Source organism: Fusarium mangiferae, assembly GCF_900044065.1.
Source record: "Fusarium mangiferae strain MRC7560 genome assembly, contig: FMAN_scaffold002, whole genome shotgun sequence".
Lineage (NCBI taxonomy): Eukaryota > Fungi > Ascomycota > Sordariomycetes > Hypocreales > Nectriaceae > Fusarium > Fusarium mangiferae.
In genome coordinates this window covers 3,497,680-3,525,400 of record NW_024573922.1, presented here as the reverse complement: position 1 = coordinate 3,525,400, position 27,721 = coordinate 3,497,680, and the positions used below count along the sequence as shown (strand labels likewise).

Here is a 27,721-nt window from a genome sequence, read left to right as displayed (position 1 = left end):
GTTTTCTGTCCCTGATCATGCCAGGAACGATGCACCCCAATCAGATCGACAATCAAGACCCCCTGGCCCCTGACACGTGCCTGCGCGTAGCGGGGTGCTCTTTCCGACACTGTGAATCGTGAATTGGGGTATCAGACGGGAAGCAACGCCCCGAAAAAAGGAGCTGGTGGCGATTTGCCTTTGACTTCTATCTGACTTTTTCCTTTCATCCTCACGCTTTGATTGTTCATCTATTTAGGGTCTTTCTCATCCCATTGAAAAGATTCTGTTAATGTCAGTCGTTTATTTGTGTGATTGTTCTTTTGTTGTTGTCCGCAGTCAATCAATTTGTATCTATTCACGGTCACTGCCCAACACTGCATTCACGGCTGTGCATTAGTGAGCTGCCAACAGACAGGGGTTCAACTGCCACCCTTTGCCTTCCACCAGGCTCCCATCCTTTGATTTTAATTTCCTGAAAGAAAACACACCCAAAGCCTCTTGATTGATCTTTGTCCTTCATCGTGCAGCTGTGCCCTTAAGAGTACTACTTGGAGGGCGATACGCCGTCCCATCGCACATCGATTCCCAATCAGCAAAACATCTCTTGGACCTACTGACATCATGCCTCGAGGTCGCCCTTCCACTCGGGGTACGCCCATCACTCCAGCAGATGGTAAGTCTGATGCCGTAGCTGGTTATTATTTCTTACTGACAAATTGTAGCTTCTAGAGACACATCTACTGCTTCTAACCGAGTGACCCGCTCAGCTAGAAATAGAAGTCAGGCTGCCTCGTCTATACCAACTCCCACCTCAGCTGTAGACCTTCCGCAGGATGTTCCCTCTGGACCACGCCCAAGAGGAAGACCTAGGAAGAGTATCCCCGAAGTCGAGGCATCGCCTCTGTCTCAATTTCCTACTTCTGACATCGCACTTCCTACTAAACGACGTGGCCGCCCAAGCAAAGCACCCGCCATTGAGAGCGAGTCCGTGTCATCAGTTCCCACACCACTAGACCCCGACACAGGGAGTGATTATTCAACTCCTGCGTCTAGCAAAGTGCCAACTCCTGCAGCAGTTGATCATGACAAGTCAGCTATCTTCGAAGTCCAACTTCCTGCTCCTTCTACCTCTCGCCTCATTGACCGCGAGAGAGGCCTGCGAAAGAGCGCATATGCTATGAACTCGAGGGGCCAGGGGCGTATGGTAATTCAAGACTCGGACGACGAAGATCTTGACAATTCTCGAGACGCTCAAGTAGCTCGTCGCCTCCAGGATGAAGAACTCAAGCAAGCGTCCAGTGCCGTATCATCATCATTTCCCCTACGAAGAAGCACTAGACCTTCGCTCTCCGGGAGTTTCAGCACTCCCGCTCAGAGTTCTGTCAAGCGAGAACGAGCATCGACTCTGACTGACTCTATCGCCAAGCGTGGTCGCCCAGCAAAAAAGCCTAAAGTCATCCCCGACTCAGATGATGAGGACATCGACATGGATGCGGAGATAGCCCAAGGGCTTGACCTGGACAGCGGCTCGTCATTGAGCTCATTTGAGGATGAAACCTTTGCCGATGATGACGCCAGCGACGAGGGAGCAGCTCAAGACATCTCTAGTGATGACGAAGACGTTCCAATGGCCATGTCGAGAAAAGCGGCCGGAAAGCGACCAGCGCGTCCCATGACACGCACTGTACCCCGTGTCAAGGCACCTACTACGACTGGTTCCCGTTCTACAGGGAAGGCTTCGCAAGCTGATGGCCCGTCTGGTGATGAACTCGATGCATTGGAAAACGCTTTAGGCGATGCCGATTCTACAGACTTTGCAACTGATAATAATGACGGCTATATCGACTTGAGTAGTAGCGATGCTGATGCAGATGACGCCGATAACACGGACCAAATCAGGGGCATCTCCAACAATCGAAGGGCTTTCAGGAACACGGGTGTTAGCAGTCGGACGCGTAGGGAGCGGGAACGTTTGGAGAAACACCACCCTGAGATCATAACCATGTGGCACAAGATTGAAAAGGAGCCAGTGATCAAAGCTGGGAAGGCTGCACAACCGGAAAGGATTTCACGCCAACTCAAGCCTTTCCAGCTCGAAGGTCTTGCTTGGATGATGGAGATGGAGAAGACAAAATACAAAGGTGGCTTACTCGGTGATGAGATGGGCTTAGGCAAGACAATCCAGGCTGTGTCTCTGATTATGTCCGATTATCGTGTGGGGAAGCCGTCCCTGGTTCTCGTGCCTCCTGTTGCGCTCATGCAATGGCAGCAAGAGATCAAGTCTTACACCGATGGCGCCTTGAACACATTTGTTTTCCATGGAACAAACCAGAAGACCAAGGGGATCACCGTGAGGGAACTCAAGAAGTTCGACGTTATTATGATGTCGTACAACAGTCTCGAGTCAGTATATCGCAAGCAGGAAAAAGGTTTCAAGAGAAAGGATGGCATATACAAGGAGAAGAGTGCTATTCATGCGATTGATTTCCATCGAGTTATTCTGGACGAAGCGCACTGCATCAAGACACGCACCACCATGACAGCCAAAGCATGCTTTGCTCTCAAGACTACATACCGTTGGTGTTTGACGGGCACGCCTTTGCAGAATCGGATCGGAGAGTTCTTCTCTCTAGTTCGTTTCCTAGAAATCGACACCTTTGCATCGTATCTTTGCAAACAGTGTCCGTGCTCCACGCTTGAATGGTCAATGGACGAGCACAGTCGTTGCACTGGGTGCAAGCATCCGGGAGTGCAACATGTTTCTCTGTTCAACCAAGAGCTGTTGAACCCTATTCAGAAATACGGGAATAAACGCGAAGGCGCAACGGCTTTCAAGAGACTGCACTTGATGACAGAACGGATTATGCTGCGCCGTCTCAAGAAAGATCACACCAACTCTATGGAACTTCCAGTCAAGGAGGTTTATGTTGACCGACAGTTTTTCGGAGAAGAGGAAAACGACTTCGCGAACAGTATCATGACGAACGGCCAGCGTAAGTTTGATACGTATGTCGCCCAGGGCGTTCTCTTGAACAATTATGCCAACATTTTTGGCCTCATTATGCAGATGAGACAAGTTGCTGATCACCCTGATCTTATTACGAAGAAGAACGCTGAAGGAGGACAAAACGTGCTCGTTTGTTGCATTTGCGATGAGCCTGCAGAAGACGCAATTCGTAGTCGGTGTAAGCATGACTTTTGCAGAGCCTGTGTTGCTAGCTACGTCCGCTCTACTGATGAACCTGATTGCCCCCGTTGTCACATTTCCCTCTCGATCGATCTGGAACAGCCAGAGATGGAGCAAGATGAGAATCTCGTCAAGAAAAACTCCATCATCAATCGAATCAAGATGGAGAACTGGACCTCCTCTTCCAAAATTGAACTTCTTGTTCATGAGCTACACAAACTTCGCTCTGACAACGCCTCACACAAGTCCATCATCTTCTCTCAGTTTACTACCATGCTGCAGCTCATCGAGTGGCGTCTCCGCCGGGCTGGTATCACTACAGTCATGCTTGATGGTAGCATGACGCCTGCCCAACGACAGGCCTCGATCGAACATTTCATGAACAACGTTGACGTTGAATGCTTCCTGGTTTCTCTCAAGGCTGGTGGTGTGGCACTGAACCTTACCGAAGCCTCTAGAGTATTCATTGTTGATCCGTAAGTGTCTGAAACGAATATTGTCATCCGAGTAACTGCTAACAATTACATAGATGGTGGAATCCAGCCGCTGAGTGGCAGTCCGCTGACCGATGCCACCGCATTGGACAAACTCGACCCTGCACCATTACGCGCCTGTGTATCGAGGATTCTGTGGAAAGCCGAATGGTGTTGATTCAGGAGAAGAAGACTAACATGATCCACTCCACTGTTAACTCGGACACCAAGGCCATGGAATCACTTACCCCCCAGGACATGCAATTCCTCTTCCGTGGAACATAGACGATATGGGACAGAGCAAGGAGTAAAACCCCGATAAAAACCTAATTACTGCTCATTAAAACACGAAACATGGGGATATGATTATGTACAGTATTTGGCATTGGCCATCAAGTATGTAAGGAGTATGCATGGAGTTTGGAGTTGGCATCAGCAACGATGATTCGCCTAAAGATATCAAGTACGGGGTTATTTTAGTCTCAGGTAGTAAGCATGCACAAACTTAGTCAAAGAATAAAAGTCTTTGAGAAGATCTGTGTGATCCTGTGAATTGTAGTAAATGAGGATGCTGTCGTTCGTCATATCTCACAAGAGGGTTAGAGAGTTGTCTGAGGTTGACAGTTCAGGAATTAATTGTAATCTAAGATCCGTCTATCTAGCTCTTTTCTCGTTTTCAAACATTGACTGTCAACTTTTGTGTTGCTATTTTCATCGGCCCATGATGATATTTAAAACATACGAACAGAAGGATTCTCCAAAGAGAATACGAATGAAATGGTTTCGCAAGCCATTGGGGTGCAAGAAGTGATTGAGATCACAGACCGAGAAGGGCCCTGGCACCAGGCTCGCTGCAGACGTAAATAACGTCGTGGGCGTTGGAGAAGCCGTTAAACTGAGTGGCAGAGCACTTGGTGTAGGCACCCATGTCCTCAAAGTACAGCCAGTCACCGACATCGAGGATCGAGTCAAAGCGAGTGCTCTCAGTGATGCGGTCGATGCCATCACAGGTAGGACCCCAGACGGAGTACTCGAAGCCCTCGCCCTCGGGGGTGGGATGGGCAGCAGTGGTCTCGAAGAGAGTCTTGCCGGAGGCGCGGAGAACCTTGGCGATCGGCTGCTGGTGGTCAAACATGATGTTTGAGAAGTTGCCGTAAACGCCATCGTTGACGTAGAGCATGTAGCCTTTGCCATCGAGGGTGGGGTCCTCAACAGTTCGGCGAGCGATGATGTTGCAGGCGATGGTGAAGGCGGTGGCAACGTAGTATCGGCCAGGCTCGGCGATGATCTCGATATTGCTGTGAGGCGGGAAGAACTCGTCGAGAGCGCCACCGAGGACGGCAGCCATGGTCTCAAAGGTATCACCGCTGAAGCCGCCACCAACGTCGAGGGTGCGCATATTGAAGCCGAACTCGTGGGCCAGCTGGAAGACGGTGTGGGCGTCACGAACGGCCTTGTAGAAGGCAAGGGGATCGGAAGCACCAGATCCAACGTGGAAGCTGACGCCAACAACGCTGAGGCCAAGGTCCTTGGCCAGAGCGAGAAGTCCCTCAGTGGTGTCCATGGCGGCACCGAACTTCATGCTGAAGCGGCACAGAGACTCGCTGTCGTCGGTCATGATGCGCAGGAAGAGCTCAGCTCCTGGGTAGAGCTTGGCGATCTTGTAGAGCTCATCGGCATTGTCAAAGGTCATCTGTTTGACGCCCACAGACTTGACGTATCGGACATACGAGTTAGTCTTGCAGGGTTGGGCGTAGATGATGCGGTCAGGGCTAAGTCCTGCGGACAGGACCTGCTCAATCTCGGTTTTGGAGGCACAATCGAAGCCGGTTCCGAGCTCAGACAGAAGCTTGATGATCTGAGGATCGGGGTTGCACTTGACGGCTGGTGCTTGTTAGTGTGTATCACAGCATAATTGTCGAGATTCGTACTCACCATAGAAGGGCCGGACCCGAGGGAGATTCTTCTTCCAGCGAAGATGCTGGCGGTAGACCTCTCCGAGGTCAGCAACGAAGAAAGTATCTTCGTCGCCAGGCTCACACATCTCATGGTCAATGGCCTCCACGCGCTGGTGGAGAGCCTGGCCGATGAGCTGCTTTGGAGTAATCACGCCATATTGCTCAAGAGGTTCCTGAAGCAGGGGTTTCTTTAATGCGATATGAGGGTGATTGACATTATGATTGTAGGTGTCGAGGACAGCCGTTGCCATAACCATATCCCAAACAGTTGCGGGGGTTCGTTGGGAAGTTGAGAGAGGGATTTAAGTCCGTGGACTAGAGTGGAAAGACGATACTTTGTAGAAAAGTATATATAGTAGAGTGAAGCTTGAACGTACGGGGTTCAGCTGGTGTTAGGGCGGTCGAGAGCGGTAGCAGACTGATCCCTCAGTGGACTGGCGAGGCCTCCTCGACTCTTCCTCGGCTAGAGGAAGAACCTCTGTAAACCTCCTATGCGGCAGCTGACGGGTGTCGAAGAACGACGGGGGAGTGTAGTCGGATCGAGGGTCGTGCAAGACGGAGAGATCGAGGAGCTTATCGTCGAGCAGCAATAGCGGCGGGAGGGGGGATCGCGTTGATGATGTGAGAGGGCTTGCAGAGGCTGAAATCTTTGTCACTGACGAAGCTCACGGCCGGAGGAGCCGTGGTGAAGGCGGTGCCTTTAAGAGACCAAAGGCGGGTCGAGTTCGGTGAGGAGCTTGAGCAGTTGTCAAGTGCTCAAAGTTTTGTTTTCGAGTTTGTGTTGATAACGGGTTTCGTATCAACGGGGGCCTAGGCGTTGGAGCAGTTTTAAGAATAGAGAAATTGTCGTTATGAAACGTGACAAGTTATCGAAGAGGAGAGAAAGATGGGGGGTGGCCGCCTTTTTATCTAGTCTTGGCCCAAGATAGAAAAAAGAGGTCGACGAGTTTAGTTTGGGCTCTGCTGATTCGAAGACAAGAAAAGAGTGGAGTGTCGCGTTTCCGTTGCAGGTTATAATTGCATTTGCAGGTCCAGATCCAGGTCCAAGAAAACAATGGAGAGAGAAATTTTTACCCTCCACTGTGACGTTGACGAGAGGGGCAGTAAACTCTGTACGTAGCGTGTACTTGCAGGGGACATTTCACAATTCGGTGGCGCAGTACAAGAGCCGGCGCCTAATTACGATTGTATAAAATACTTATACTCTCTATATATTTATGTCGATAACCAAAGTTGACAATTCATCGCAGTTACAGTCACAATTCCGTGGCCTGACCTGACCTCGTACATATTCTCCAACTGCAACTGGCGGTGGATGAACCATCTCGATGCTGCAGACCTAAACTAAGGTGAAGAAACCCCGCGCTAAACCCAAAGAGCCCCAGCAGCGGTAGAATATCCCATTGGTCTCAGACACTTCCAGAGTCTCGGGAACAAGACACCACGCCTTGGAAAAAATGCAGAAATATGTACCGATACATGCAGCCCGTGCATGTGCATTTCCCAGTATAGAAGCCCGTTCGTTCGTTACATTCCGGGTCTTTTCGAAGCTTTTCTTGACCGACAGAGTCAGAGTCAGAGTCACAGTCAAAGTCCTCGAGGGGCAGGAAACCATAACCTCAATCCTAAATCATAAAAAGAATTGGGTAAATAACATAAGTTTACGATAAATTTAGGATGGGTTTGATTATTTTAACACCATACATTAAGGTTTTATATTTCCTTGCTCCTTGGGGACTGGCTTGTAAGCGTCATGTCCTTGATATTTAGCATACCTAATCAAGATCCAATAATTCCCTCAGTAAATAAACAAAGCACAAGACCACGGACCGCGTAAGGCTGGAGCTTATTCCGCCGTCAGGCACCATTGGCCAACCCCTGGCCATCACTTTTCATCGTCATGTTCTCCATCAAAAGGACGCCGTCAACAATGCCTTTTTAATGCCTCTCTATAGGTTTCTCATCGTATACGATTAGACGAATCGGCATCTTCTTCCGTCCGAGAACCTGCAACAGTCACACTGCGTGTCAACGTTGGTCACTCTGTAACACATCACATGCATGTACTCTGCTCTTTAGTCCAGTAAATCCATCGCTCAAGGACTCCGGCTCTGATAGAACGAGCTACCACCTCTCTTCACCCATCACACCGACTCCCTTCTTCCACAGCCTCCCCAGTCTCCAATCACAGAACTCCTCGTACTTGGTGCTTTCGCTCCGCAGCCTCGAGGTTCCCACAACAGATGCCAAGGTGAAAGTAGCTTCCAGAAATCAAGATAGACAGAAGAGAAAAAGAGGGGCTGTATCTGCTCTTGCGTTGCTCTGTGGTCTCTGTACCATTGCATAGGTACAGAGATGTATCGTATCTGAACGCGTAACGAGGCACAAAATTCCTCGTGTTCACATAGGGTGGAAAGTTCCGCTGCGAGGCAACGTGAGGAGGGTCATTTATGCATTGTTCATCTGTGTAATATACACTGCATCGTACACGCCATCATACAGCTGTAACTTCAGCTGTTCATTGCTCATCCAAAACTCTAGCATGCCGATGCTTCCAACTCTAGGTCGTCATTAGCTTCATAATCATTTTTTTGGCCTTACTCGGCGCCCTTGACATCCATTTCGCGAATCTTCCATTCGCCGTCAATCCAGGGCTGCTTCTCTCCCAGAAAAGCGACTCTGCCCTCGCCCTTGGCCAGTCCGTCAACGAGATAGCGCTGCGCCACCTCGCGCACTTGGTCCTTGGTTACGTCAAGAAGCTGCTCACGCTTCTTCTGCTTCATCTCCTCGGTGATACCTGAGAGGAATCGGCCCATGCCTTCCTGGTTCACAGATTTGGGTGCATCAACTCCTTGGAACACAGAGATCTTGGCCTCCTCAAGGTCGCGGTCTGACCACTTCTTATCAACAGCCCATTGCCCAGCACCGCGCATGATGCTCAGTGTGTTTTGGGGGTTGGGGTCACGGTAAGAGTAGAAGCCAAAGAGGCCATCGAGGGGTCGAGAGTAAGCACCTCCACCATATGCGCCACCCTTCTCACGGATTTCGTGATGCAGGTGCTTATGTGTAAGGAGCTGTGACAAGATCTGGAGAGGTGCGCCCTCCGCTGCCGTGTACGATGTGGTTGGTACTGAAAGCCCACCGTAGTAAACTTGGTAGGGCAGAGGATAGAAGGTCTTGCTATCCTTGGGAAGTTGACGGGGAGACGGGTTCTTCAGGTCGAGAGGATCACGGGAGAGGTTGCCCACAAACTTTTGCAGAGAAGCACCGTTCTCTGCAACACTCTCTGGACCGCAGGTGATTGCTGTCCGCAGGTTTCCTCCCGCAAGTGCAATGCTCTGAATTTGCTTCAGCTTGGAGATAACGTCTTCAAGCTTATCTGTCTCAGGTCGGCTAGCCAGAGATGTCACCAGCTGCACCTGGGAGAGGCCTGAAACTTGCTGTCGAAGCCATGAGGAGCGGGTAAGGCCAGACTCAGCACTGCCCATTGCGAATCGGTGACCAGTGGATGCAATGTCGTTCACAACACCGTCAGCAGACGCCTGAAGCAGCTGTCGAATTCTGAGAGCTGCCTCGGGGCTGTCAAAATCGGTTCCCAGAACGAGCTTCTGGATGATATCGAACATGACAGGAACGTTGCGATCTAGAGCCATACCGGTGAAGATGAGGCCTTCACTCGCAGCGTGGAAATCGGTTGGGGACGGGGTGCAGTGGTAACCAACTGAAACACCACCGGTCTTGAGCTTGATCAAGTCTTCAAGCTGCTCCATGTTCAAGTCCTTAGTACCAAGACGCATGATGCTGTCAGTGAACAGAGGGACCAGCTCGCGAAGCTCATCAGGCAAGTTCTCCAATGTGTTGATAGCACGGAAGTATGTCAAGCCGTTCGTAGGAGCCTCGTGCCACTGGATCTTGGTACCATTGGCATTCTCGTCTCGCACTACCACAGGCTCCTTGCTTCGGGGAATGTCCTTGACGTGCACAGTAGGCAGACAGCCGAGGTCCTCGGTGTTAGTCTTGTTTTGTTCGACCAGCAACTCCTGCTCTTGCTTCTCGAAATGCTTCCGAGCGTTCTCTTCACTGCCGGCCTCCTTGATAGCTGCCTGGATTCTGGTAGAAAGTCGCTCCTGTTCCTCCTTGACAAGATCCTCGCCGTAGGTGTTTGAAGGGGCCATTGTGAATGTCAAAGTGTTATCGTTGAGTAGATACTTGTCAATGAGACCTTCTAGGTAGTTACCCTCAGCCATCTTAGCTTGGAAACCATTGATGGTATCGTTCCAAGCCAATGAGTCAAAGGGGTCTACACCGTTGAACCACTTGGGCTTGAGGCGGTTCAGCATGGAGAATCCAAAGTTAGCAGTCTTATGCTTGAGCGATAACTCGAGCTGATGAAGAGATCCATCGATCTTGGTCTTGTCGAAACCTTTCTCACGGACTTCCCTCAAGATCTGTTGAACCTTCTCCTTGAGCTTAGGAACATCAGCCTCCTGAACACCGGTAAGACCAATGGAGAAAATTCCCTTCTTAGCAGAGCTGTCATATCCAGCGTTGGGGCTCCAATCAGCGCCCATGCCAGCCTCAACAAGACCTCGGTACAGAGGGGAGCCATAACCATCCATCAAGAGAGTTGAGAGCAGTGCCAGGGAGAAAGACTCCAACACGTCTGTGGTGTCACCCATGATCCATGACACAGAGGTCTTGTACTGACGATCAGGATCGACAAGAGGATCAAGTGGGCCGTACAGAGTAACTTCCTTGGGGCCGCTCAGTGTTACGGGCTCGTGAATTTGCTTGTCACCCTGGATCTTCTCGAAAGCCTGGAGCTGAGCATCGACCTGCTGCAAGTGGTCAACCAAGGGCATATCACCATAAGTGAAGACCTTGGCGTTGCTGGGGTGGTAGTGCTCGGCGTGGAACTTTCGCAGTTGCTCATATGTCAGATCTGTGATCTTCTGGGGGTCGCCACCCGAGTTGTTGATATCAGGAAAGATATGGTCGTGGAAGCGAATATAGTATAAATACCCAGCATCCGACATCTGGCCCTTCATCTCGTTGTAAACGACGCCCTTGAACACCAACTTCTTGCTCGCCTCGTCCTCAGCAAGTGGGTTCTCGGGACCAATTCGCCAACCCTCCTGGGTAAAGTCGGACTTCTTGAGCAGTGGGTGCAATGTTGAGTCAAGATACACAGACATGAGGTTCTTGAAGTCCTGCGCGTTGGTTGTCGCAAAGGGGTAGAAAGTATGGTCTGATGCCGTGAACGCGTTCATAAAGTTCGATAGTGTTCGTGGAAGCATCTTGAAGAAAGGATCACGAATGGGATATCTATAGACAGTCAGCATTCTCTGCTTTCATGTCTATACCAAGACGAGTCGTACTTTTCGCTACCGCATAGTGTCGTATGCTCTAGAATGTGAGGAATACCAGTATCATCCGGAGGGTTCGTCTTGAAACCGATCGAGAAGACATTGTTGCTGTCGTCGCGGGCAATGTGCAGATAATCGGCTCCTGTCTTGTCATGCTGAAGGTGAAGAGCCGTCAACTCAAGCTCAGGAACATGCTTGGATCGAACAAGGGTGAAGCCATGAAGCTTCTCGCCGGGCTTAGGAAATTGTGAAAGCTCCGTGACGGCCTTTCGAGCGCCGGCGGCGGCATTACGAAGCATTGTGGCGGAGATTTATGAGGCACAATAAGAGAACTAATAATACAGAAGAACCAAGAGAAAATAGTGTACAGTCGGATATGAGGTATGAAAGAGTTGAAATTATCGTTAAACAGTCACCAGAGATTTTGATGCATGCATGTAATGACGCCGGAACGATTCGCCCCGAAAAAGTGAAAGGGTCTGCTTTGTAACCCCAGCAGTTTTCTCATGGAAAGGCCGGGTTCCAGCCCACGTCAGTGCCAAGGACATGCCGTAATTGTGGGTGGCCAGTGGACACTACTCAGTGAGCGGCCACTGTGGGATACCGCCAAAGATCTCTAAGGCCGCATTAGTGATCATTGAGGCACTAACTGAAGGACCCGAGACGCCCACCAGATTCTGTTAGTGACTTAGCAATTGCCAACATAATCACCACAAAGGTCCATGGCAAAACCTATCCATCTCAAACCTCCATGAACCCTCCATCTTGTCACACGTTAGCGACTGTATTATTCGATGTCCAACGAACTCTGACTTCAACGCTGTATCCTTCCGGAATTCATATAGGTCGTACTGTTGCCATTACTCAGCGTTAGTGTTGATTGCTATCATCATACCGACAAAGCCAATCTGGGTGCGAAGATATTCCCTCCTCAACCACTCTACGTGCCTCTTCGCTGCGAGTGCTGGGCTTGACAATTCATGCGTGAAGCCGACTAACAGCATCTTCTCGCATCTCAGCCGATACCGAATAGTGTTTTGAGCATCATTTTCTCATTATCACAACTTCAACCCCTCATCTGGCGACCAACATCCCACCCACGATTAACGACGATTCATCCCGCTTCGATGCCCCCGGCCTTTCCTGACCTCGTGACCCCCGCCTGAACGATTGCCGTCGCTACCTTGGCCCATCGTAGCTTCGACGGCGATGCCAGCCAGCCAGGTGGATGCTCCTGTAGCCAACGGGCATGACGGACACGCTCATTCACCTACCAAGAAAGGCAAAGGAAAGAAAGGAATGGATAACAACGAGGCATCGCGTCTGCTCCATGCGCGGATATCCCAGCTGGAGCAGGATGCCGCTGGAGACAAGGAGCAAGAGCTGGAGATCGGTGCGTCACGCCCTCGTCGTCTGCAAGCGGCAGCCTCCCATCGATTCGGAACGATACTGATACGTGGATGGTACAGAACGTGAAGTCAAGAGAGCGAACCGGGATCTCCTGCAGCAGGTATCCAAGATGGACAACATGCAGAAAATCGACCACCTCACCAAGCGGTCTAGTGAACTGTTGGCTGATATGCGACGATTGGAGCGTGAAAATCAGAAGAACAAGCGGCGCGGGGACACCCTACAAAAAGAGAGAGATGCAAGCCGTACGGAGCTTAATAAGACTGTCGGTCTCAAGGAGAAGCTGGAAAAGCTATGTCGCGAACTCCAGCGGGACAACAACAAGATGAAGGTTTGTGCAAGATGGCTGGCGGAGAGGCATTCGCTAAGCTTATTTGCAGAATGAGAATAAGGAGCTTCAGACGACACAGAAACGGAACAACGCTCACTGGGACGAAAAGTATGCTACGCTCTTGACCAAACTCGATGGGTATCAGGAAGAAAAAGATACTCCAAAGAAGCAAGTGGTGGATATGGAAGTCGACGAGCTGTCAGTCCCGACCATTCTTTTACGTAGAAGTCCGCTCACCTGTTATTCACAGTTTCCGAATTCGCTTCAAATCGTTCATCGAGCAATACGAGTTACGAGAATTGCATTTCCACTCGTTAATGCGCACCAAGGAACTCGAAGTACAGTACCATATGGCGCGATACGAACGAGAGAAGAAGAACGCAGAGGGGGAATCGACAAAGGCCCGACATCTACAGGCGCAAGTCCAAGCGTTTACCAAAACAGAAACTGAGCTGAGGAATCAGCTTAATGTTTACGTTGATAAGTTTAAGCAGGTGGGTGGACTCGGATAAGATAGTTCGGCATGTTGACTAATGGCACAGCAGGTGGAGGATACCTTGAACAACAGTAACGACTTGTTCCTATCATTCCGCAAAGAGATGGAGGATATGTCGAAGAAGGGCAAGCGGTTAGAGAAGGAGAACGAAGCCCTCAAGCGACAGAAGGAGGCCACAGCTGCCAACATCATCCGCATGGCCGAAGAGCGCCAGGAGTGGAAGAAGAAGACAGAAACCGCCGAGAAGAAGACGGAGAAGCTCATGAGCATCATCCAGCAAATGCAGCAACAAGGGCGTCGGGTGCCACCCGGTATGTCCAACACCGTCGAAAGCGGTTACTCCGATAGTCACGGCGGAAACGAAGGAGACGAAAGCGACTACTCCGACGAGGAGGGCGAGGAGGAAGAACTTAGCGAGTTCGACGACGATACAGAGGAGGAACCACAAGGCAACGAGCAAGGAACGCCAGTGGCCTATGGTCCTGAACGTCCCCCTCAGCCGGTTCCTTCGGCGGCGACAAACGGGCACTAGGAGGCCACTCGGAAGGGGGCTCAAACTGGAGCCAGTGTCAAGAAAAGAAAAAGATTCCCCAGACTTCACCTGCGATGCCCTTTTGGCCTGTGAGCTTGATGGTCCAGGCTATCTTGTGTCAGGCGGGGAACTGGGGTGTTGCAGCTTTTGGGAGCGTGATGGCGATGGCTTCACGTGTACCGAAAGAGTAAGGATCTTGTGTAGTTGGCTACTGGTTGGGCTACTTGCTAGAGATGCTTTTTTGTTGCTCTTTGTTGTTGCTGCTTCGCTACTGCGTGTAAGATGAATTGTCGTAGCTTGTGGATTATTCGAGCATTCATGTCTCGCTCTACTTGAAATTTCTACCTTTTGAAGTGAGACACGTGTGAAGTAGACTATGCAACGAATGCACATATAAATGATTCGCGCCACGACAATTGAATTACACAATTCATGACGTCCAAGAGTATGACACCTGCTGCTGTAATACTGTAGTGTTCTGCTCTTACGTCGTATTCTGTCGTATTAGCACATCGGGATATCGGGGAATACCACCGCCGACGTGCGTTAGGCCAGATCTCTATCATCCATCCCACTTTGATAAGCCACGCAACAGGGGCGCATTAAGCAGCCTGAGGTAGCTTCGCTCTTACAACTACAACCCCAGGTTTTCGGTTCATCAACAGCACCGCAACCATGGATTTCCTTCAGGTACGTTAATATCTCGCATGCCCTGAGCCTGGTCAGATTGTTCAATTACTTCAATGGATGCTAACTCCAACAGCGCCTCGCGCGCTTCCTCGATCGCCCGCTCTTCCCATGGAAGAAGCTCATCATGGGCTTCTCCGTAGGCCAGTACCTCTTCGAATCGTTCCTCACTCTCCGTCAATACCGCGTCCTTCAGAAAACTAGTCCCCCCGCCGTCCTCTCCAAGGAAGTCTCCCAGGAAGTGTTCGACAAGTCTCAAGCCTACGGCCGCGCCAAGGCAAAGTTTGAAATCATCAACGGATTCTACTCTCAGGTTCAGAATATCGCTTTTATGCACTTCGATGTCCTTCCTAAACTGTGGTCCTGGACTGGCGATCTTCTTCTCAAGTGGGCTCCTGCGCGCTTCACTGGAGAGATCAGCCATACTATCGTCTTCGTCTTGACTTTCGCCGTTATTAGCCAGCTTCTTCGTCTTCCGTCTTCGATCTATCAGACATTCGTCCTTGAGGAGAAGTTTGGTTTCAACAAACAGACGCCCAAGCTCTTCGTCACCGATCTCATCAAGACCCAAGCCCTCACGTTCGTTCTCGCGCCTCCTTTCCTCGCCGGTTTCCTCAAGATCATCCAGAAGACTGGTAACCAGTTCTTCTACTACCTGTGGCTCTTCGTCATTGCTCTCCAGGTCTTTATGATCACCATCTACCCCGTTGCTATTCTGCCTCTGTTCAACAAGCTGTCTCCTCTTGAGGATGGTGAGCTCAAGACCAAGGTTGAAGCTCTCGCTGCTAGCCTCAAGTTCCCCCTTCACGAGCTCTATGTCATTGATGGAAGCAAGCGAAGCGCCCACTCCAACGCCTATTTCTTTGGTCTCCCCTGGAAGAAGCACATTGTCATCTACGATACTCTCATTGAGAAGAGCGAGCCTGATGAGGTTGTTGCTGTTCTCGCTCACGAATTGGGTCACTGGAAGCTTGGTCACACGACCAGCCTCTTCGGCATCTCTCAGGTAAGTTTATGAATTTACATTGGAATAATACTGAAGCTAATGCGATTTAGGCTCACACTTTCTACATCTTCCTCCTCTTCTCGGTCTTCATCAACAACCACTCTCTGTACTCCTCATTCGGCTTCCTCAAGCAGCACCCCATCATCATTGGTTTCATCCTCTTCTCTGATGCTCTTGCTCCTATGGATCTCGTCATCAACCTGCTTATGCACATCGTTAGCCGCAAGTTCGAGTTCCAGGCCGATGCCTTCGCTAAGCAGCTTGGTTACCCCGAGGAGCTTGCCCGCTCTCTCCTCAAGCTCCAGATCCAGAACCTTAGCACCATGGACGCCGATTGGATTTACGCGAGCTACCACTTCTCTCACCCCCATCTGTCTGAGCGCCTCAAGGCCCTCGGCTGGAAGGGCTCTGAGGGTGTCACCGAGGGTGTCACTGATAAGTCAATTGACAACGAGAAGGAGGGTGTTGTCAAGGCCAGCGGACGTGATGAGCTGTAGATGCAGCAAAATATCATCTTTTTAGATTGCATCTCAGTAAGAGATCTTTAGTCTCTTTGGGAATGCGTTTTAGACATAGGAAAATGGCTAATTTGAGCTGGTCATCTAGAAAGGACTTGGCCACCCTTAGACACGTATAGAACCAGGCTCGACTGTACATTAGAAGTGTTTTTTTTTTAATCTTATCTATTCATGGCATTGCTACCGATATGCTCTTGATGATCCCAGAGTCTACCTGTGCGCCATCTACATTTTACTCATTTTGTTCATCTAATCATCATATGACTCGTCAGAATCGTATGATCCTTCAGAGCCTTCCAACCCTTCATCTTCTTCAGATGACTCTTCCTCTTCGCCTTCTTCGGGCTTCAGGCCGTAATCATCGTGGAAGTAGCTGAGCTCATGAGTCTGGACCTTGTAGCCCATGCCCTTGAATGCTGTCTCCATTCCCTGGGAATTGTTAGTAATGACTAGAAAAGATGGGGAGGGAAACAAACCTCTTGCATGATCTTGGCGGCAGTGACAACAATATTGCTCTTGCCAGGCTCAAAGCACGGTAGGACAGTCTCGAGAAGCGCAGTTTTGATCTCATCCTCGGTAACGGCTCGTACGCGTCGCAGAACCTCCTTGCCCCAATCCTTAGGCAGACCACGGACAACACCCTGGACAAAGTTCTGCTGGGCGGCGCTAGGCATGGTGGATTGTTCATCGGCGAACATAACGACGATCTGGCTGATGGTGCCTTCGAGCAAGTGGCGATCAATTTCAACTTCACCCTTGGCAATCTTGGTGATGGCCTCCTTGGAGGCCTTGATAGCCTTATAAGCATCGGGTGAGCGGTAGACATGGTATGAGATGATACCAGAGTTAATATCCCGAGAGAAGTAGACACCGTAAGCGTATCCGGCACCACGAACAGCGTTCCAGAGAGGACCCTCAGCAGCTTCGAGATATCCTATGGCAACCATGATGGAGGCGAGACGAGGATCGTCGAAGGAGGCCAGGCCTTGGGCTGTTGAGACTGAGTAGGAGCTCTCCAGAGTAGTCATGGGCACAATGATAGCGCCAACTGATCCAGGGTTACGGCCTTCATCGTTGAGCAGGCTCACAGGCTTAGGGATCTCAACCATGTTCTCAGCAACAGTCAGAGACTTAGAGAGCGTGTCCCAAGTAGTCAAGGGGTCGGGAAGAGTTTCGAGATTGGCTGTGACAAGGAAACGGAGGTTCTGGAAAGTGAAAAGCGAGTCTCGAACAGTGTTGAACCAACCGACAACCTTCTCAGGTTCCTTCTCGAGAAGCTTCTTGAGCCTCTTCAGATACACTGCGCGAACAAGCACACGCTTGGCAACAGCTAGCGAGGACTTTTCCATGTGAATAGCAGCGTTGACCTCGCTGGCCATAGACTTGCCATCACGCTTTGACTCAGGGATGTCAGCCAAAGCCTTGGTAACGCTGGCTTTAAGTCGCTGGGGATCGAAGATTGAATCAAACATCATGGTGCGAATCCACTCAACGGCTGCAGCATACTTTTCAGGCTCAACCTGGAACTGGATCATTATACCGTCAGGGTCGCTGATGTAGCGAGCAGAATGGAGGGAGTAGCTGATAGTGTCTCGTTCAAGTTCCATGACAACCTGCTCGAAGCCGACTTGCTTTCCATCACGCATGATGTGCGTGTTGAAAAAGTTGTCGCTAAAGATTGGCATCAGGGGCTTGAGCTCATTGGGAACTTGAGAAGTGCCGATGTGGATGGTGATGTGAACAAAGTTGGTGGGAACATCCTCAAATTGGATGAAAAGAGGAAGCTTGCCTTGAGTTGTACCATCAATGAGTTTCTGTGCCGAACCACTACCCAGACCGACTGCGCGAGCATGTCCTGAACGAGCAGTATCGGACTCAATGAAGTGGATAGAATCCGTGCTAGGAACACTCCAGCGATCGACGACAGAGGCGGGAATGGGCTCATCATTCTTCTTCTTCGCATCTTCGAGACGCTTGGCAAGTTTCTCCAAACCTTCAGCACCCAAATCCTCCTTGCGCTTGGCAATCCGAGCTTCTTCGTCCCTCTTCATCTTGGTGGCCAGTTCATGGGAAGGCTTGCCGAGGATTGAGATGTGAGGAGCGTCAGCCATCCATTTGCTGAGGAAGTCTCGCCACTGTTGGTCTGTCCACTTTTCCAAAACATCGTACTCTTCCAAATCCTTCAGATCCTTAAGGGTAGAGCCATCTCGCTTACCAAAGAGGTAGTCGGTGATGATATTTGTAGCGTAGAAAGACTCGGATGTCTCAGCATGGTACTTGACTTGACGCTTCTCACGACGGATGCACTCTCTCATGTAATCCATGTCGATAGGCTTCGAGGCAACTTCCTTCAGAAGCTCAAACAGTCGCTTCTCGACAAATTCAAGCTTCTCAGTGGCAACACCTGTGGGCTGCAGCCAAATGACCATGTCAGGTCGAGGGTCGGTCCAGTAAGAGACTGAACTGGCGAGCTCCTCCTTTTCAACCATGACATTCTCGAGAATGGAGACAGAAGAACCGCAGAGGTATGTGAGAAGCACATTGAGGGCAGATGATTGGATGAGGTCATTGCAGTTAGGTCCAAAGAAACCAACGAGGACCTCTCCAACAGACTCGTCTTCCTCTGGGAACTCAACGGTCACAATCTGTGTCTCGTTAATCTTTGGAGGTTGGGCGGAGTCAATCCAAGGCCTGTGGCTAGTCAGCAAAGCACAATTCTCTAGTAATTATGCAACTCACCTCTTGAAAGGAGTATCAAGAGAAGGAATGTCATCCTTGATAGACTCTTCAAAGTCTTCGAGGATCTGGATAAGCTCATCTTGGTTGACCTCACCTACAAGAACCAAGCAAAGGTTTCGGGGCTGGTACATGTCTCGATGGAACTGACGGATACGTTCAGGGGCAAGAACTCGAAGCGCATCAGTCATGCCACCAGTCTCATAACGGAATCCAACGTTTTCAGGGTAGAGGAGACGACGGGCCTTGATATCCATGAGCTCAGAGCTGCGGAATTGCACAGCTTGCATTTCAGAATAGACAACACCAGCATCGTTGCCTTCGCCGTCGATGTGCCAGACCTCGGTCACAATACTCTCATCCGTAATGGTAGGCAAGATGACATGCTCGAGGTACACAGGGAGAACTTGGGCGAAACCATCCCAACCGGCGGTTTCAAGTGTGTAAGCCGTGTGGTCGGTAGCAGTCCAGGCGTTTGTGTGAGAGTATGCTCGGGAAGAGAGCTTGTCAAGAAGACCCTTGTACTGGTAGCTCTTGGAACCCATAAAGATGAGATGCTCAAGAGTGTGAGGAGCGCCAGAGTCGTCAAAGATCTCAGTGGCTAAGGTGAAGTAGCCATTGAGCTTAGGACCTTTGCGGTCAGCGACAACAACCTGCATTCCACTCCGGTCTGACACATATTGAGTGATTGTGCAAGGCGCATAGTCCGTTTTGAAGCTCTGTATCTTGCGGAAATGCGACTTTGAAGGTTCTGGTGACATCTTGAAGTGTTTGAGGCCTACGAGGCTCCAAATAGAACTTGTTAAGTTAGCAAACCACTTATATATAGAAATTTGAGAGGATTCAAAGAGATAGAGGAAGAGATTCGGGCTTATAAAGTAAGAGCACGTGATAATTTAGTGATCCACGGGATATTATGAGACTGTGAGCGGTTGAGGAAACAAGAATCGGGAGTGGCGCTCATACAAGCGGACGGTGATTGGGTTCAACCGAGAGAAGCAACTGTGTCAATGAGAAGACGTGACTAACTCAATGCTGGTAGCCGCAAGAGGAACGTTTGACATGATTGTATAGACGATAACGCTGAGCAGGGCGACTACCACTGCAACAACATATCGTGAAATGGAGTTTTTGGGTGACATCACGACGGTGAAAGTGCTTTGTCGATGACAGTTATATCCCAATCTGAGAAAAAGTAGCTGACAGTAGTCAGAGTTCAACTCGATCTGCATCCAACTGAAAAGAAGAAGCGAGGGTTCCAGCCAACTTCATACAGAGGAACAGGCAGAGTTATGCTGATATACGAAATCTCGTGAATAGCTGTTACACAACAGCACAGATACACAAGACCCCGCCATCAAGAGAAGAAGACTGACAAGGAAGAAAAAAGGGTGAAGGACAAGGCAGACAAGGCAGAAACGCACCAAAATATGTGACACGCAATGCAGACAGTACCTGATCACAAGGAAAATACTTTACTCACCTTCAAAGATTTGTTGCCTAAGTACTGTAAGATAAGGCTGTAGGTTGCTGCGAGTAAGAATGACGAGGAGAGGAGGGGTCCAATCAGTTACTGGGAATGGGCCTGACGAGAAAAATTACCCCGCTATCGAGGTAGCACTTGGTGTAAATTGGTACCAGGAATACGACAGAAGACGGCTGAGGGTGCGGAAGAAAGATTGAAATAGGTAGATGCTTTATATAGAAAGGGGATTGAAACAAGACATTGGATGTGAGCAAACATTCTTATGAGTGGGAGCAACCAACATTGTTTAGCATCTTTTGCTCCCATTAACCACAAGCACGAATTAAACCTAGGCATCTATCCGGGTATAGCCTCCGCCATCATCACAACTCTAGATAGGTAGGAGCACAAGCCAAATGGCTGTCAGCATTCTCAATTTTGGTTGGCACGGTCCTTGTCTTTCCATTCATGACCTCAAGAACAATGCAATCCAAAGATGGGCTTTCATGAACAATCCATTAAAGTGGCTTGTGCTCGCCATTGATTGGCTGTACTGCCGCTAAGCGCACTGGCCAATGTTCAGCCACTTAGTGCTTGGCTTCAGTGGGAAAGTGGCAGGTGCGCCAGGGAGGGAAGCTGTAGTGCTGTCATGACGGCACTGGAAAGTTGCCAGCTTGTGGCTGATTCTCGACTGTAACTTGCGACAGACACCACCAGCTCATGACAAGAGCCCACAGCAAGCCATGAGGATATTGATGTTTCACTTTGAACTTTGAGCTATCTAATTACTATTCGAGTCCCACAAGTGCAACATCTCACTATTACGCTCCACGAACAACTCAGCAGCCGTTCTGCTAAACCGACGATACACAACTAGCTTCACCTACGTTGTCCGACTTTCTTACGATAATACACCTCCCTCTATCACGATGGCCGCGACAACGGAGCAAGCTCCGCAACAGCTGAGCGACGCTCTCGTCGCTTTCTCCCTCGAAGGTCGATTCCCCGACGATATCTCCGTTCTACCTCCTGTCTCCGAAACCGACCTACAACCTGCGATCCAAGCTCTGGCAAAAGCCAAGCGAGATCTGGAGGTAATATAACTCTGTTCAAACGAACTTCAACCAGCTATGTTGCTCACGACGCCCACAGGCCGAGCTACACACCATCAACCAAGAAACAAAGCAAGATGTTGATTCCTGGGTGCGGAATTCAAAGACTCTACAGGAGGACATATTCCGCTCCAAGGCGATGGCCAATGAGATCGAACGGCAATCCGAAGCTCCTGATGTTTCTGGCGAGGCGATTCAAGATGCGGAGGAAAAGTCTGAATTCTTGAATCGGGAAGTCCAGTACAGTCAACAGCTGCACGGCGCATTGCAAGCTATCAAACGCGTTAACCAGCTCCTAAGTGAAGTAGAAGCTGCTAAGAATGAACGCCGTATATTAGACTCGCTGCGGCTACTCGAGAGTATGTTGCAAAATTCCCCATGCCGATATCATACTCACCACTTGACAGAGTCATGGGAAGCAATTGACCAAATCGGTGTAAGCAAAACCTGTCGAGTCATGAAACTTTTGAATCTTCGAAGTTTCGAGCTCAAGTCTTCTGTTCATGAGGTTTTCGACCATATATGGAAGACATTAATTCATGCGGATATTGAGACACGCCAATTCGCCGTTTACAGCGCTGTTGAGGGTAAGGAAACTGCCTCTCGGACACCACTACCGCTAACAAAGTTTTAGATGAGCAAATGAGCCTCTCTGATGCAGTAGTTGGCCTTCAAGCTTACAAAGAGGTTGATGAGCGCATGGAGCAGTTATGGCGAAACTTGGATGCCGCAGTCATATCTCCCCGTATGGATGTCAAAAATGATACTTTGCCTACTATACAGGCAGATGGAGAGGTCCTCAAGCTATCAGGGCAAGCGCCAAGATCAGTCAATTCTTTGCTCAGCGACCTAGAAACGGCCTTCGCTTTTCTCGCCCAAAAACTACCTTCTGATCTCTTGCCATCACTTGGTAACTTTATGATGGGAGACGTGATACCCAAGCTGATTGAGGAGTGGCTGGAGGTTGCAGTACCTTCATCGTTAAAAGAGATGGACAACTTCCAGGCCATGATCAAGAGAGCTCGTGAATTCTGCCAGTCGCTGACTCGACATGGATATACGGGCTTCACGGATTTACAAAACTGGGTTGACAATGCGCCGTCAATATGGGTTGGAAAGTGTCGTGAGACAACGCTCGACTCTGTCCGATCCAAGTTACTTGGTGGGATTGGTGAGTCAAAACAGGTCGAGAAGGTCGAGAAGCAAATGGTATCCCTGGCAGAAGGCAAAGAGATCACAAAGACGCCAGGAGGAGCCGCAGCAAACACCGAAGCTGCTGACTGGGGAGCTGATTGGGGTGATGCATGGGAGGAAGATAATGAGCAACCCGAAGGCCAGAACAAATCTGCGTCAAAGGGCCCGGGCTCTACGAAAGCCGACGAAGACGATGGAGCAGATGCATGGGGATGGGATGAGGAAAACACCGCTACTGAGGCCAAGGACTCCAAAGATGCACCAGAAAAGGACGATGAAGATGATGCTGCTGCTGCTTGGGGCTGGGGAGACGAGGACACAACCCAAGAGCCAGTACAGGCATCGAAACCAAAGAGCAAAACCCCTCATGCCCAAGATGAGACTCGAGAGCTCGTACTAAAGGAGACTTATAGCATTTCGTCCATGCCTGAGCCGGTCCTTGAACTAATTTATGCCATCCTAGAGGATGGTGCTGCACTCACGAGGGACGATGTGGAATATGCTCCTGTCGCAGCTACAGCGCCTGGTCTATTCGGTCTGCCAACATTTGCATTGGCCTTGTTCAGGGCCATCTCACCTTATTACTACTCTAGAAGTGAGGGTGGCAACATGTAAGGACATCCCAAGAAATGGCGGAGTGCGTGACTAATCCGGAACAGGTTCCTATACAACGATGCTATGTATCTGGCAGAGAAGCTCTCCGAATTCGCTGATGGCTGGAAGAAGCGAGAGGACTTGACACCTCGGGCGCGAAACATGCTACGGCTTGACAACGACATCAAGAGCTTGCAAGCCTTCGCTAATCGCAGCTATGCCAACGAGATGAACATCCAAAAGACCATTCTTCGAGATTTCCTAGGTGGGGCGCAAAGCCTTCTGCAGCAAGATGAGATGGAGGCTTGTGTCGAGTTGGCTTCGGGCCGCATCCGTGCCATGGCTTCTGTCTGGAAACCTATCCTCGCTCGTTCAGTCTGGACTCAGGCTTTGGGTTCGTTGGCTGATGCTCTCGCTACCAAGCTCATCACAGACGTCCTCGAGATGTCGTCCATCGGCCAAGACGAGGCATACAATATTGCAAAAACCATCGCTATAGCTACTGAGCTTGACGACCTCTTCCTGCCCAGCACCCTCACAGGAACCGCCAAGTCAGAGGATGAGGTTCCTCAGACTGCTCAGTACGCCCCCAGCTGGCTGCGTCTCAAGTATCTGAGCGAGGTTCTGCAGAGCAATCTTAACGAGGTGCGGTATATATGGTGCGAAAGCGAATTGAGTCTGTACTTTTCGGTCTCTGAGGTTGTAGACCTTATTGAGGCTAGCTTCGAGGCGAACTCGAGGACGAGGGACACCATTCGTGAGATTCAGTCCAAACCTACGCCCTTGGCTGGGCGATGAGGCACGTCTACGTAGAGGTGATGGCTGTTTGTGAGTTATTTTGGAAATCAAGCATTTATGGCGCTTTAGAAATAAAACATGTGATTATCTGATTGTATAAAGCCTTGTTCTATTTCTGTCTTGTCTTGATAATAAGTTATCCAAGTCTATTGTTCAAATTTGCAAGTTGACGTCTCATCACCAACAACAACGCAGATTCTCAACAATATTAGGCTGTACGAAAAACAGAGCACCCATATATATCAGAACCAAATTTTTCTTGTAAACTAGCACTATTCGAAGCTTTTATCTCATGAGTAACCTTCATGTTCATCGACTTCGCTTCGAACTCAAGCTACCCTATATCACAACCGCATCGAAAAGCGAGGTCAAGAATTGCTTGTCCGATTACAAAAGATGGCAAGACACATAATGTTGATTTGACTGAGAATTTAATAAGAGCCATAACACATACGGCCCATGGCCACTTCTTTGAGGTGTTTGAACTGGCATTGGGGAGAAACCATTATCACAACCACACACAACAACCTCACGAACAATGAACTTCCATCATTTCACAGCTTTCAGAAACTGACCAGAACTCCCGGGCACAGAGAAGCAGACTCATCTGACAGCCCCAACTCACCTTGTCCTTGACAGATGACCTCGCGTAATGACCTCTCAACACGACACATCACAATCCACAGACTCAGTCCGCCTTTCTCACCTTCGTAGCACAAACAATAGGCATCGGTCGAGTTTACCCTCGTACCATAACCAAGTGAGCTGACTGAACGGAAACCCGCAGCAAGGCAACAAGCGGAGGAACACAAAAGTAGAGAGCACAGCATGAGGCAGCTGCCGAGATGTCGCGACGTCATGCCGGCCGGATGAGTTTCTGTAAGAGGGTGTTTTCCTGGCTGGTATGACGACTAAGCATGCCAAGACGGACGTGGATATCTCCAAGACAAGAGGACAGCCAGTGAAAGGAGCGTCGAGCATGGCACAGCAGCTGTAGGATGCTTCATCGGAGAGAAGCGGATATGATGGCTCTGACCGTGGGTTACAGACGGGGACTCGCAGGAAAGATTGCGCATTTCAACCCAGGTCCGCCCTGTGTAATGTCTTGTGCCAGCGCATTCACCGACGAGGCAAACTCTGTCCAACCTTCGGGTGAAATCTCGGTGATGAGTCAATTCATGCCAAATCCTGACGTTGGTTGATATTTGTTGGTCTCAACAGCGAAGGCATGTGCGTAAATTTGATGACCACCGAGCAAGCATGCATGAAATGAAACATGCAGCACATGCGGAAGCCATATCCATGAATAGCATATTCGCTGAAGCCGCAGGCGATCCGCTGCCGAATCCCGTAGACAGAAGCAGAGGTCAGAAGAAGGTCCACGTAGCATGGCATTGTTGAGCATAGCATAGCGGCAGTGACAGTTGGTTGAGACGGCGTTAGGAGATTGGACCACAAGTATCAAACAATGCCGCACAGATCCAAAAGGATTCAACGCAGGATCTCAAGAGGCTGGATTTCATGCCGTTCGGTGCTGGTGTTGCGCCTGTGCTTGTGCTGGGCTGGGCAGACTCTCACTTGAGTGGCAGAGTTAGACCCCCGGTGAGATGAGGCCCCTTCCATCTCCCTCAGAATCCTCCTAGGACATTTGGCCTTGTCTCAGCATATGATGAGATGAGTTGGGGCCTGAGCTTTTACTCGTGGGTCCTTGCGGATGTTTTCCAGAAGCTCCGGGGATGCCATCCGGGCCATAGCTCTCAGAACAAGTTTTCTGAACTGTTCCGAGGCCCCCGTTGGAGTAGGGAATATCCATGAAATTCCCATCTTTCGCAACTTCTTGTTAGAGTAATTCGTTTGCGTCGTGGATACGTTTAGACATGGCCCCCAAGTCACGTACTTAGCCCCGACCGAAATAGATGTATATCCCAAACAACCGTCGCTGTCATCCAACGGACTTGTTAGACTCATGTACCTACAAGGTCCACCCCCGCACTAGGACCAGCTACTCGGGACCAAATTCGCCGTTTCACATCTCGCGGTAGTAAGGGGAACCCTACCACTCTCTCTGGCTTTACTTCTTGGGCAGAACTTGCCATGTCCATGTCTTCAAAAACGCAGACAATGACTGGTCTTCGCGGCGTGAAACGTGACCAGATGAATATGCGAGTGATGGCGTGAGGACCCGGTATTGTAAGCTTGTGGGAGATTAATTCAATGCACCGACCCTATTGTCTGACAAAGTAAATGCCGAATCCTCATGGATAGTAAACTCTACTGTACAACAAATAGATAGGGGCTGATCCTGCACTATCCGACTCACAGGATCAACTCCTACAGTACGCTGCCGTGTCTATCATTGCGAAACAGAGCCCATTCTGCGTTAGATTCAATTAGTGTCGGACCGTCGAAAAGTTGCCAAACTAGTCTCGAATAGACGGTCTTCAACAGGTGCCTGTTGAGGGAGTTGACGTGGCATGCCAGCACAGTCAGAATGACTATCTGTGGTGGTGAGGCTGATTAACCATTCCAACGACATGTGCTCAATTGCATCACCAAGCATGACGCCTGACTGATGACTTGTGAATATTGCCGAGCCATGTCGGCGATAACTCACCTGCATCTCGTCAAAGGGAGACAAACAGAGGTAGACTCAGCTGACAGAGTGTCAAACTGATATCATTTCTCCTCGCACGAGGTGTTCTAGTACCACCACGAATTGTGATATCCAGTCAGCATCGTTGAGTTCGACGCCATGGCTCTGTGAATTGGTGCTTCATGCATCATTGGTCTCATGATGAAAAGGCGGCCTATGCAGCACCGTACATTTATCCCTCAAAAAGCACATGCATAGAGGGTTGTTGCATCTATACGTGATGCTAGATATGAACCACACCGTGGCCTCTCACGCGATGTTGATATCGAGTGCACCATATCACGGCCACGATGCCGCGCCACGCCACGCCCTTCCGATCTTGTCTATGTTTGTCGTGCCGCAGCGTCTGCAACTCACCAGGAACGGCATGCGAGGTGCTGGCTTCGCAAACTCCCACACAGTCCAGCCCGAACTGATATTTCGAAGTAGGGTGACCACCTTTGCCAACGAAAGTGACTGGTCACCTATGTAAGACGACCCATGGGGCCGGCCCGAGCCAGGGCCAGCGATTCGAGACACAACCTTCAACAAAAGACCATACAAATGGCCGATCAGGGCTCACATGCGACAGCACCCATCACTGGTTTTGCCAGCACAACCACCAACACAAAATTGGCAGCAAATAGGGTGCAGAGGAGCGGCTCGATGGGTACCCTAGGATTACTGTTCATCGTCTTAAGGGTTCCAATGTTGCACTCGTCAGCCTACATACAGCACACTGCCAGCTGACCCGACAATTGGGCACGTACATCTCATATGCTGTGCCGTAGGTGCCTAGACTTGGTGTGGTGAGATCGGCAAGGCTGAAGTCGCAAATATCCCCAATATGTTCGAGATGTGGAGTTGATATTTGCCAGCACACGAGGGTTGTGTGATGATGGTCTTGACTATCAATAGAAAACAAGACAATCTCGATCTCGGTGTCTTGAACTAGGCGAATTGCCATGGCATTGAATTCTACTGCTTCGGTTACCAGGCATGCATCAACCAGCCAGTGATATGTGAGCGGCACGATACATTTCATTTTCAAACAGCAGCCAAGCTGTCAGACAGTATGATTTGTGATAACTGTCAAAAATGGCAAACAGCCCGCTTGTCAGTGACACCTTGCAGTGTCGCGACTGAACCTCTGCCATTGGTTCCATGCTGAGGTATTTGGTGACCTTCATGCGATGCAACATGTTGACTGGTCATAGTTGATAAAGCTCTGTGGCTACACAACA

General features: G+C 49.9%; 7 protein-coding genes across 7 annotated transcripts; 4 read left to right on the top strand and 3 right to left on the bottom strand.

Moving 5' to 3' along the window:
- Nucleotides 1-603: 603 nt before the first annotated feature.
- FMAN_05530 (putative nucleotide exsicion repair protein RAD16) lies at nt 604-3,927 on the top strand (the record flags this gene model as incomplete). The annotated part of the gene is made up of 3 exons (XM_041827801.1): nt 604-655; nt 705-3,645; nt 3,699-3,927. 3 exons carry the CDS (start codon nt 604-606, stop codon nt 3,925-3,927), a joined length of 3,222 nt encoding a protein of 1,073 aa, XP_041678728.1.
- Nucleotides 3,928-4,459: 532 nt separating this feature from the next.
- FMAN_05531 (putative ornithine decarboxylase) lies at nt 4,460-5,851 on the bottom strand (the record flags this gene model as incomplete). Its single annotated transcript, XM_041827800.1, has 2 exons — nt 4,460-5,526; nt 5,578-5,851. The coding sequence occupies 2 exons, from the start codon at nt 5,849-5,851 to the stop codon at nt 4,460-4,462; spliced, it is 1,341 nt and encodes a 446-aa protein (XP_041678727.1).
- A 2,346-nt stretch (nt 5,852-8,197) lies between these two features.
- Nucleotides 8,198-11,265, bottom strand: FMAN_05532 (uncharacterized protein; the record flags this gene model as incomplete). Its single annotated transcript, XM_041827799.1, has 2 exons — nt 8,198-10,925; nt 10,979-11,265. 2 exons carry the CDS (start codon nt 11,263-11,265, stop codon nt 8,198-8,200), a joined length of 3,015 nt encoding a protein of 1,004 aa, XP_041678726.1.
- Nucleotides 11,266-12,175: 910 nt separating this feature from the next.
- Nucleotides 12,176-13,735, top strand: FMAN_05533 (uncharacterized protein; the record flags this gene model as incomplete). Its single annotated transcript, XM_041827798.1, has 5 exons — nt 12,176-12,359; nt 12,436-12,707; nt 12,757-12,905; nt 12,958-13,201; nt 13,253-13,735. The coding sequence occupies 5 exons, from the start codon at nt 12,176-12,178 to the stop codon at nt 13,733-13,735; spliced, it is 1,332 nt and encodes a 443-aa protein (XP_041678725.1).
- A 675-nt stretch (nt 13,736-14,410) lies between these two features.
- Nucleotides 14,411-15,925, top strand: FMAN_05534 (putative zinc metallo-protease; the record flags this gene model as incomplete). The annotated part of the gene is made up of 3 exons (XM_041827796.1): nt 14,411-14,425; nt 14,499-15,428; nt 15,479-15,925. 3 exons carry the CDS (start codon nt 14,411-14,413, stop codon nt 15,923-15,925), a joined length of 1,392 nt encoding a protein of 463 aa, XP_041678724.1.
- Nucleotides 15,926-16,195: 270 nt separating this feature from the next.
- On the bottom strand, nt 16,196-19,443 carry FMAN_05535 (uncharacterized protein; the record flags this gene model as incomplete). Its single annotated transcript, XM_041827795.1, has 3 exons — nt 16,196-16,375; nt 16,423-18,637; nt 18,686-19,443. 3 exons carry the CDS (start codon nt 19,441-19,443, stop codon nt 16,196-16,198), a joined length of 3,153 nt encoding a protein of 1,050 aa, XP_041678723.1.
- A 1,633-nt stretch (nt 19,444-21,076) lies between these two features.
- Nucleotides 21,077-23,845, top strand: FMAN_05536 (uncharacterized protein; the record flags this gene model as incomplete). Its single annotated transcript, XM_041827794.1, has 5 exons — nt 21,077-21,241; nt 21,300-21,618; nt 21,667-21,846; nt 21,894-23,064; nt 23,113-23,845. 5 exons carry the CDS (start codon nt 21,077-21,079, stop codon nt 23,843-23,845), a joined length of 2,568 nt encoding a protein of 855 aa, XP_041678722.1.
- Nucleotides 23,846-27,721: the final 3,876 nt, after the last annotated feature.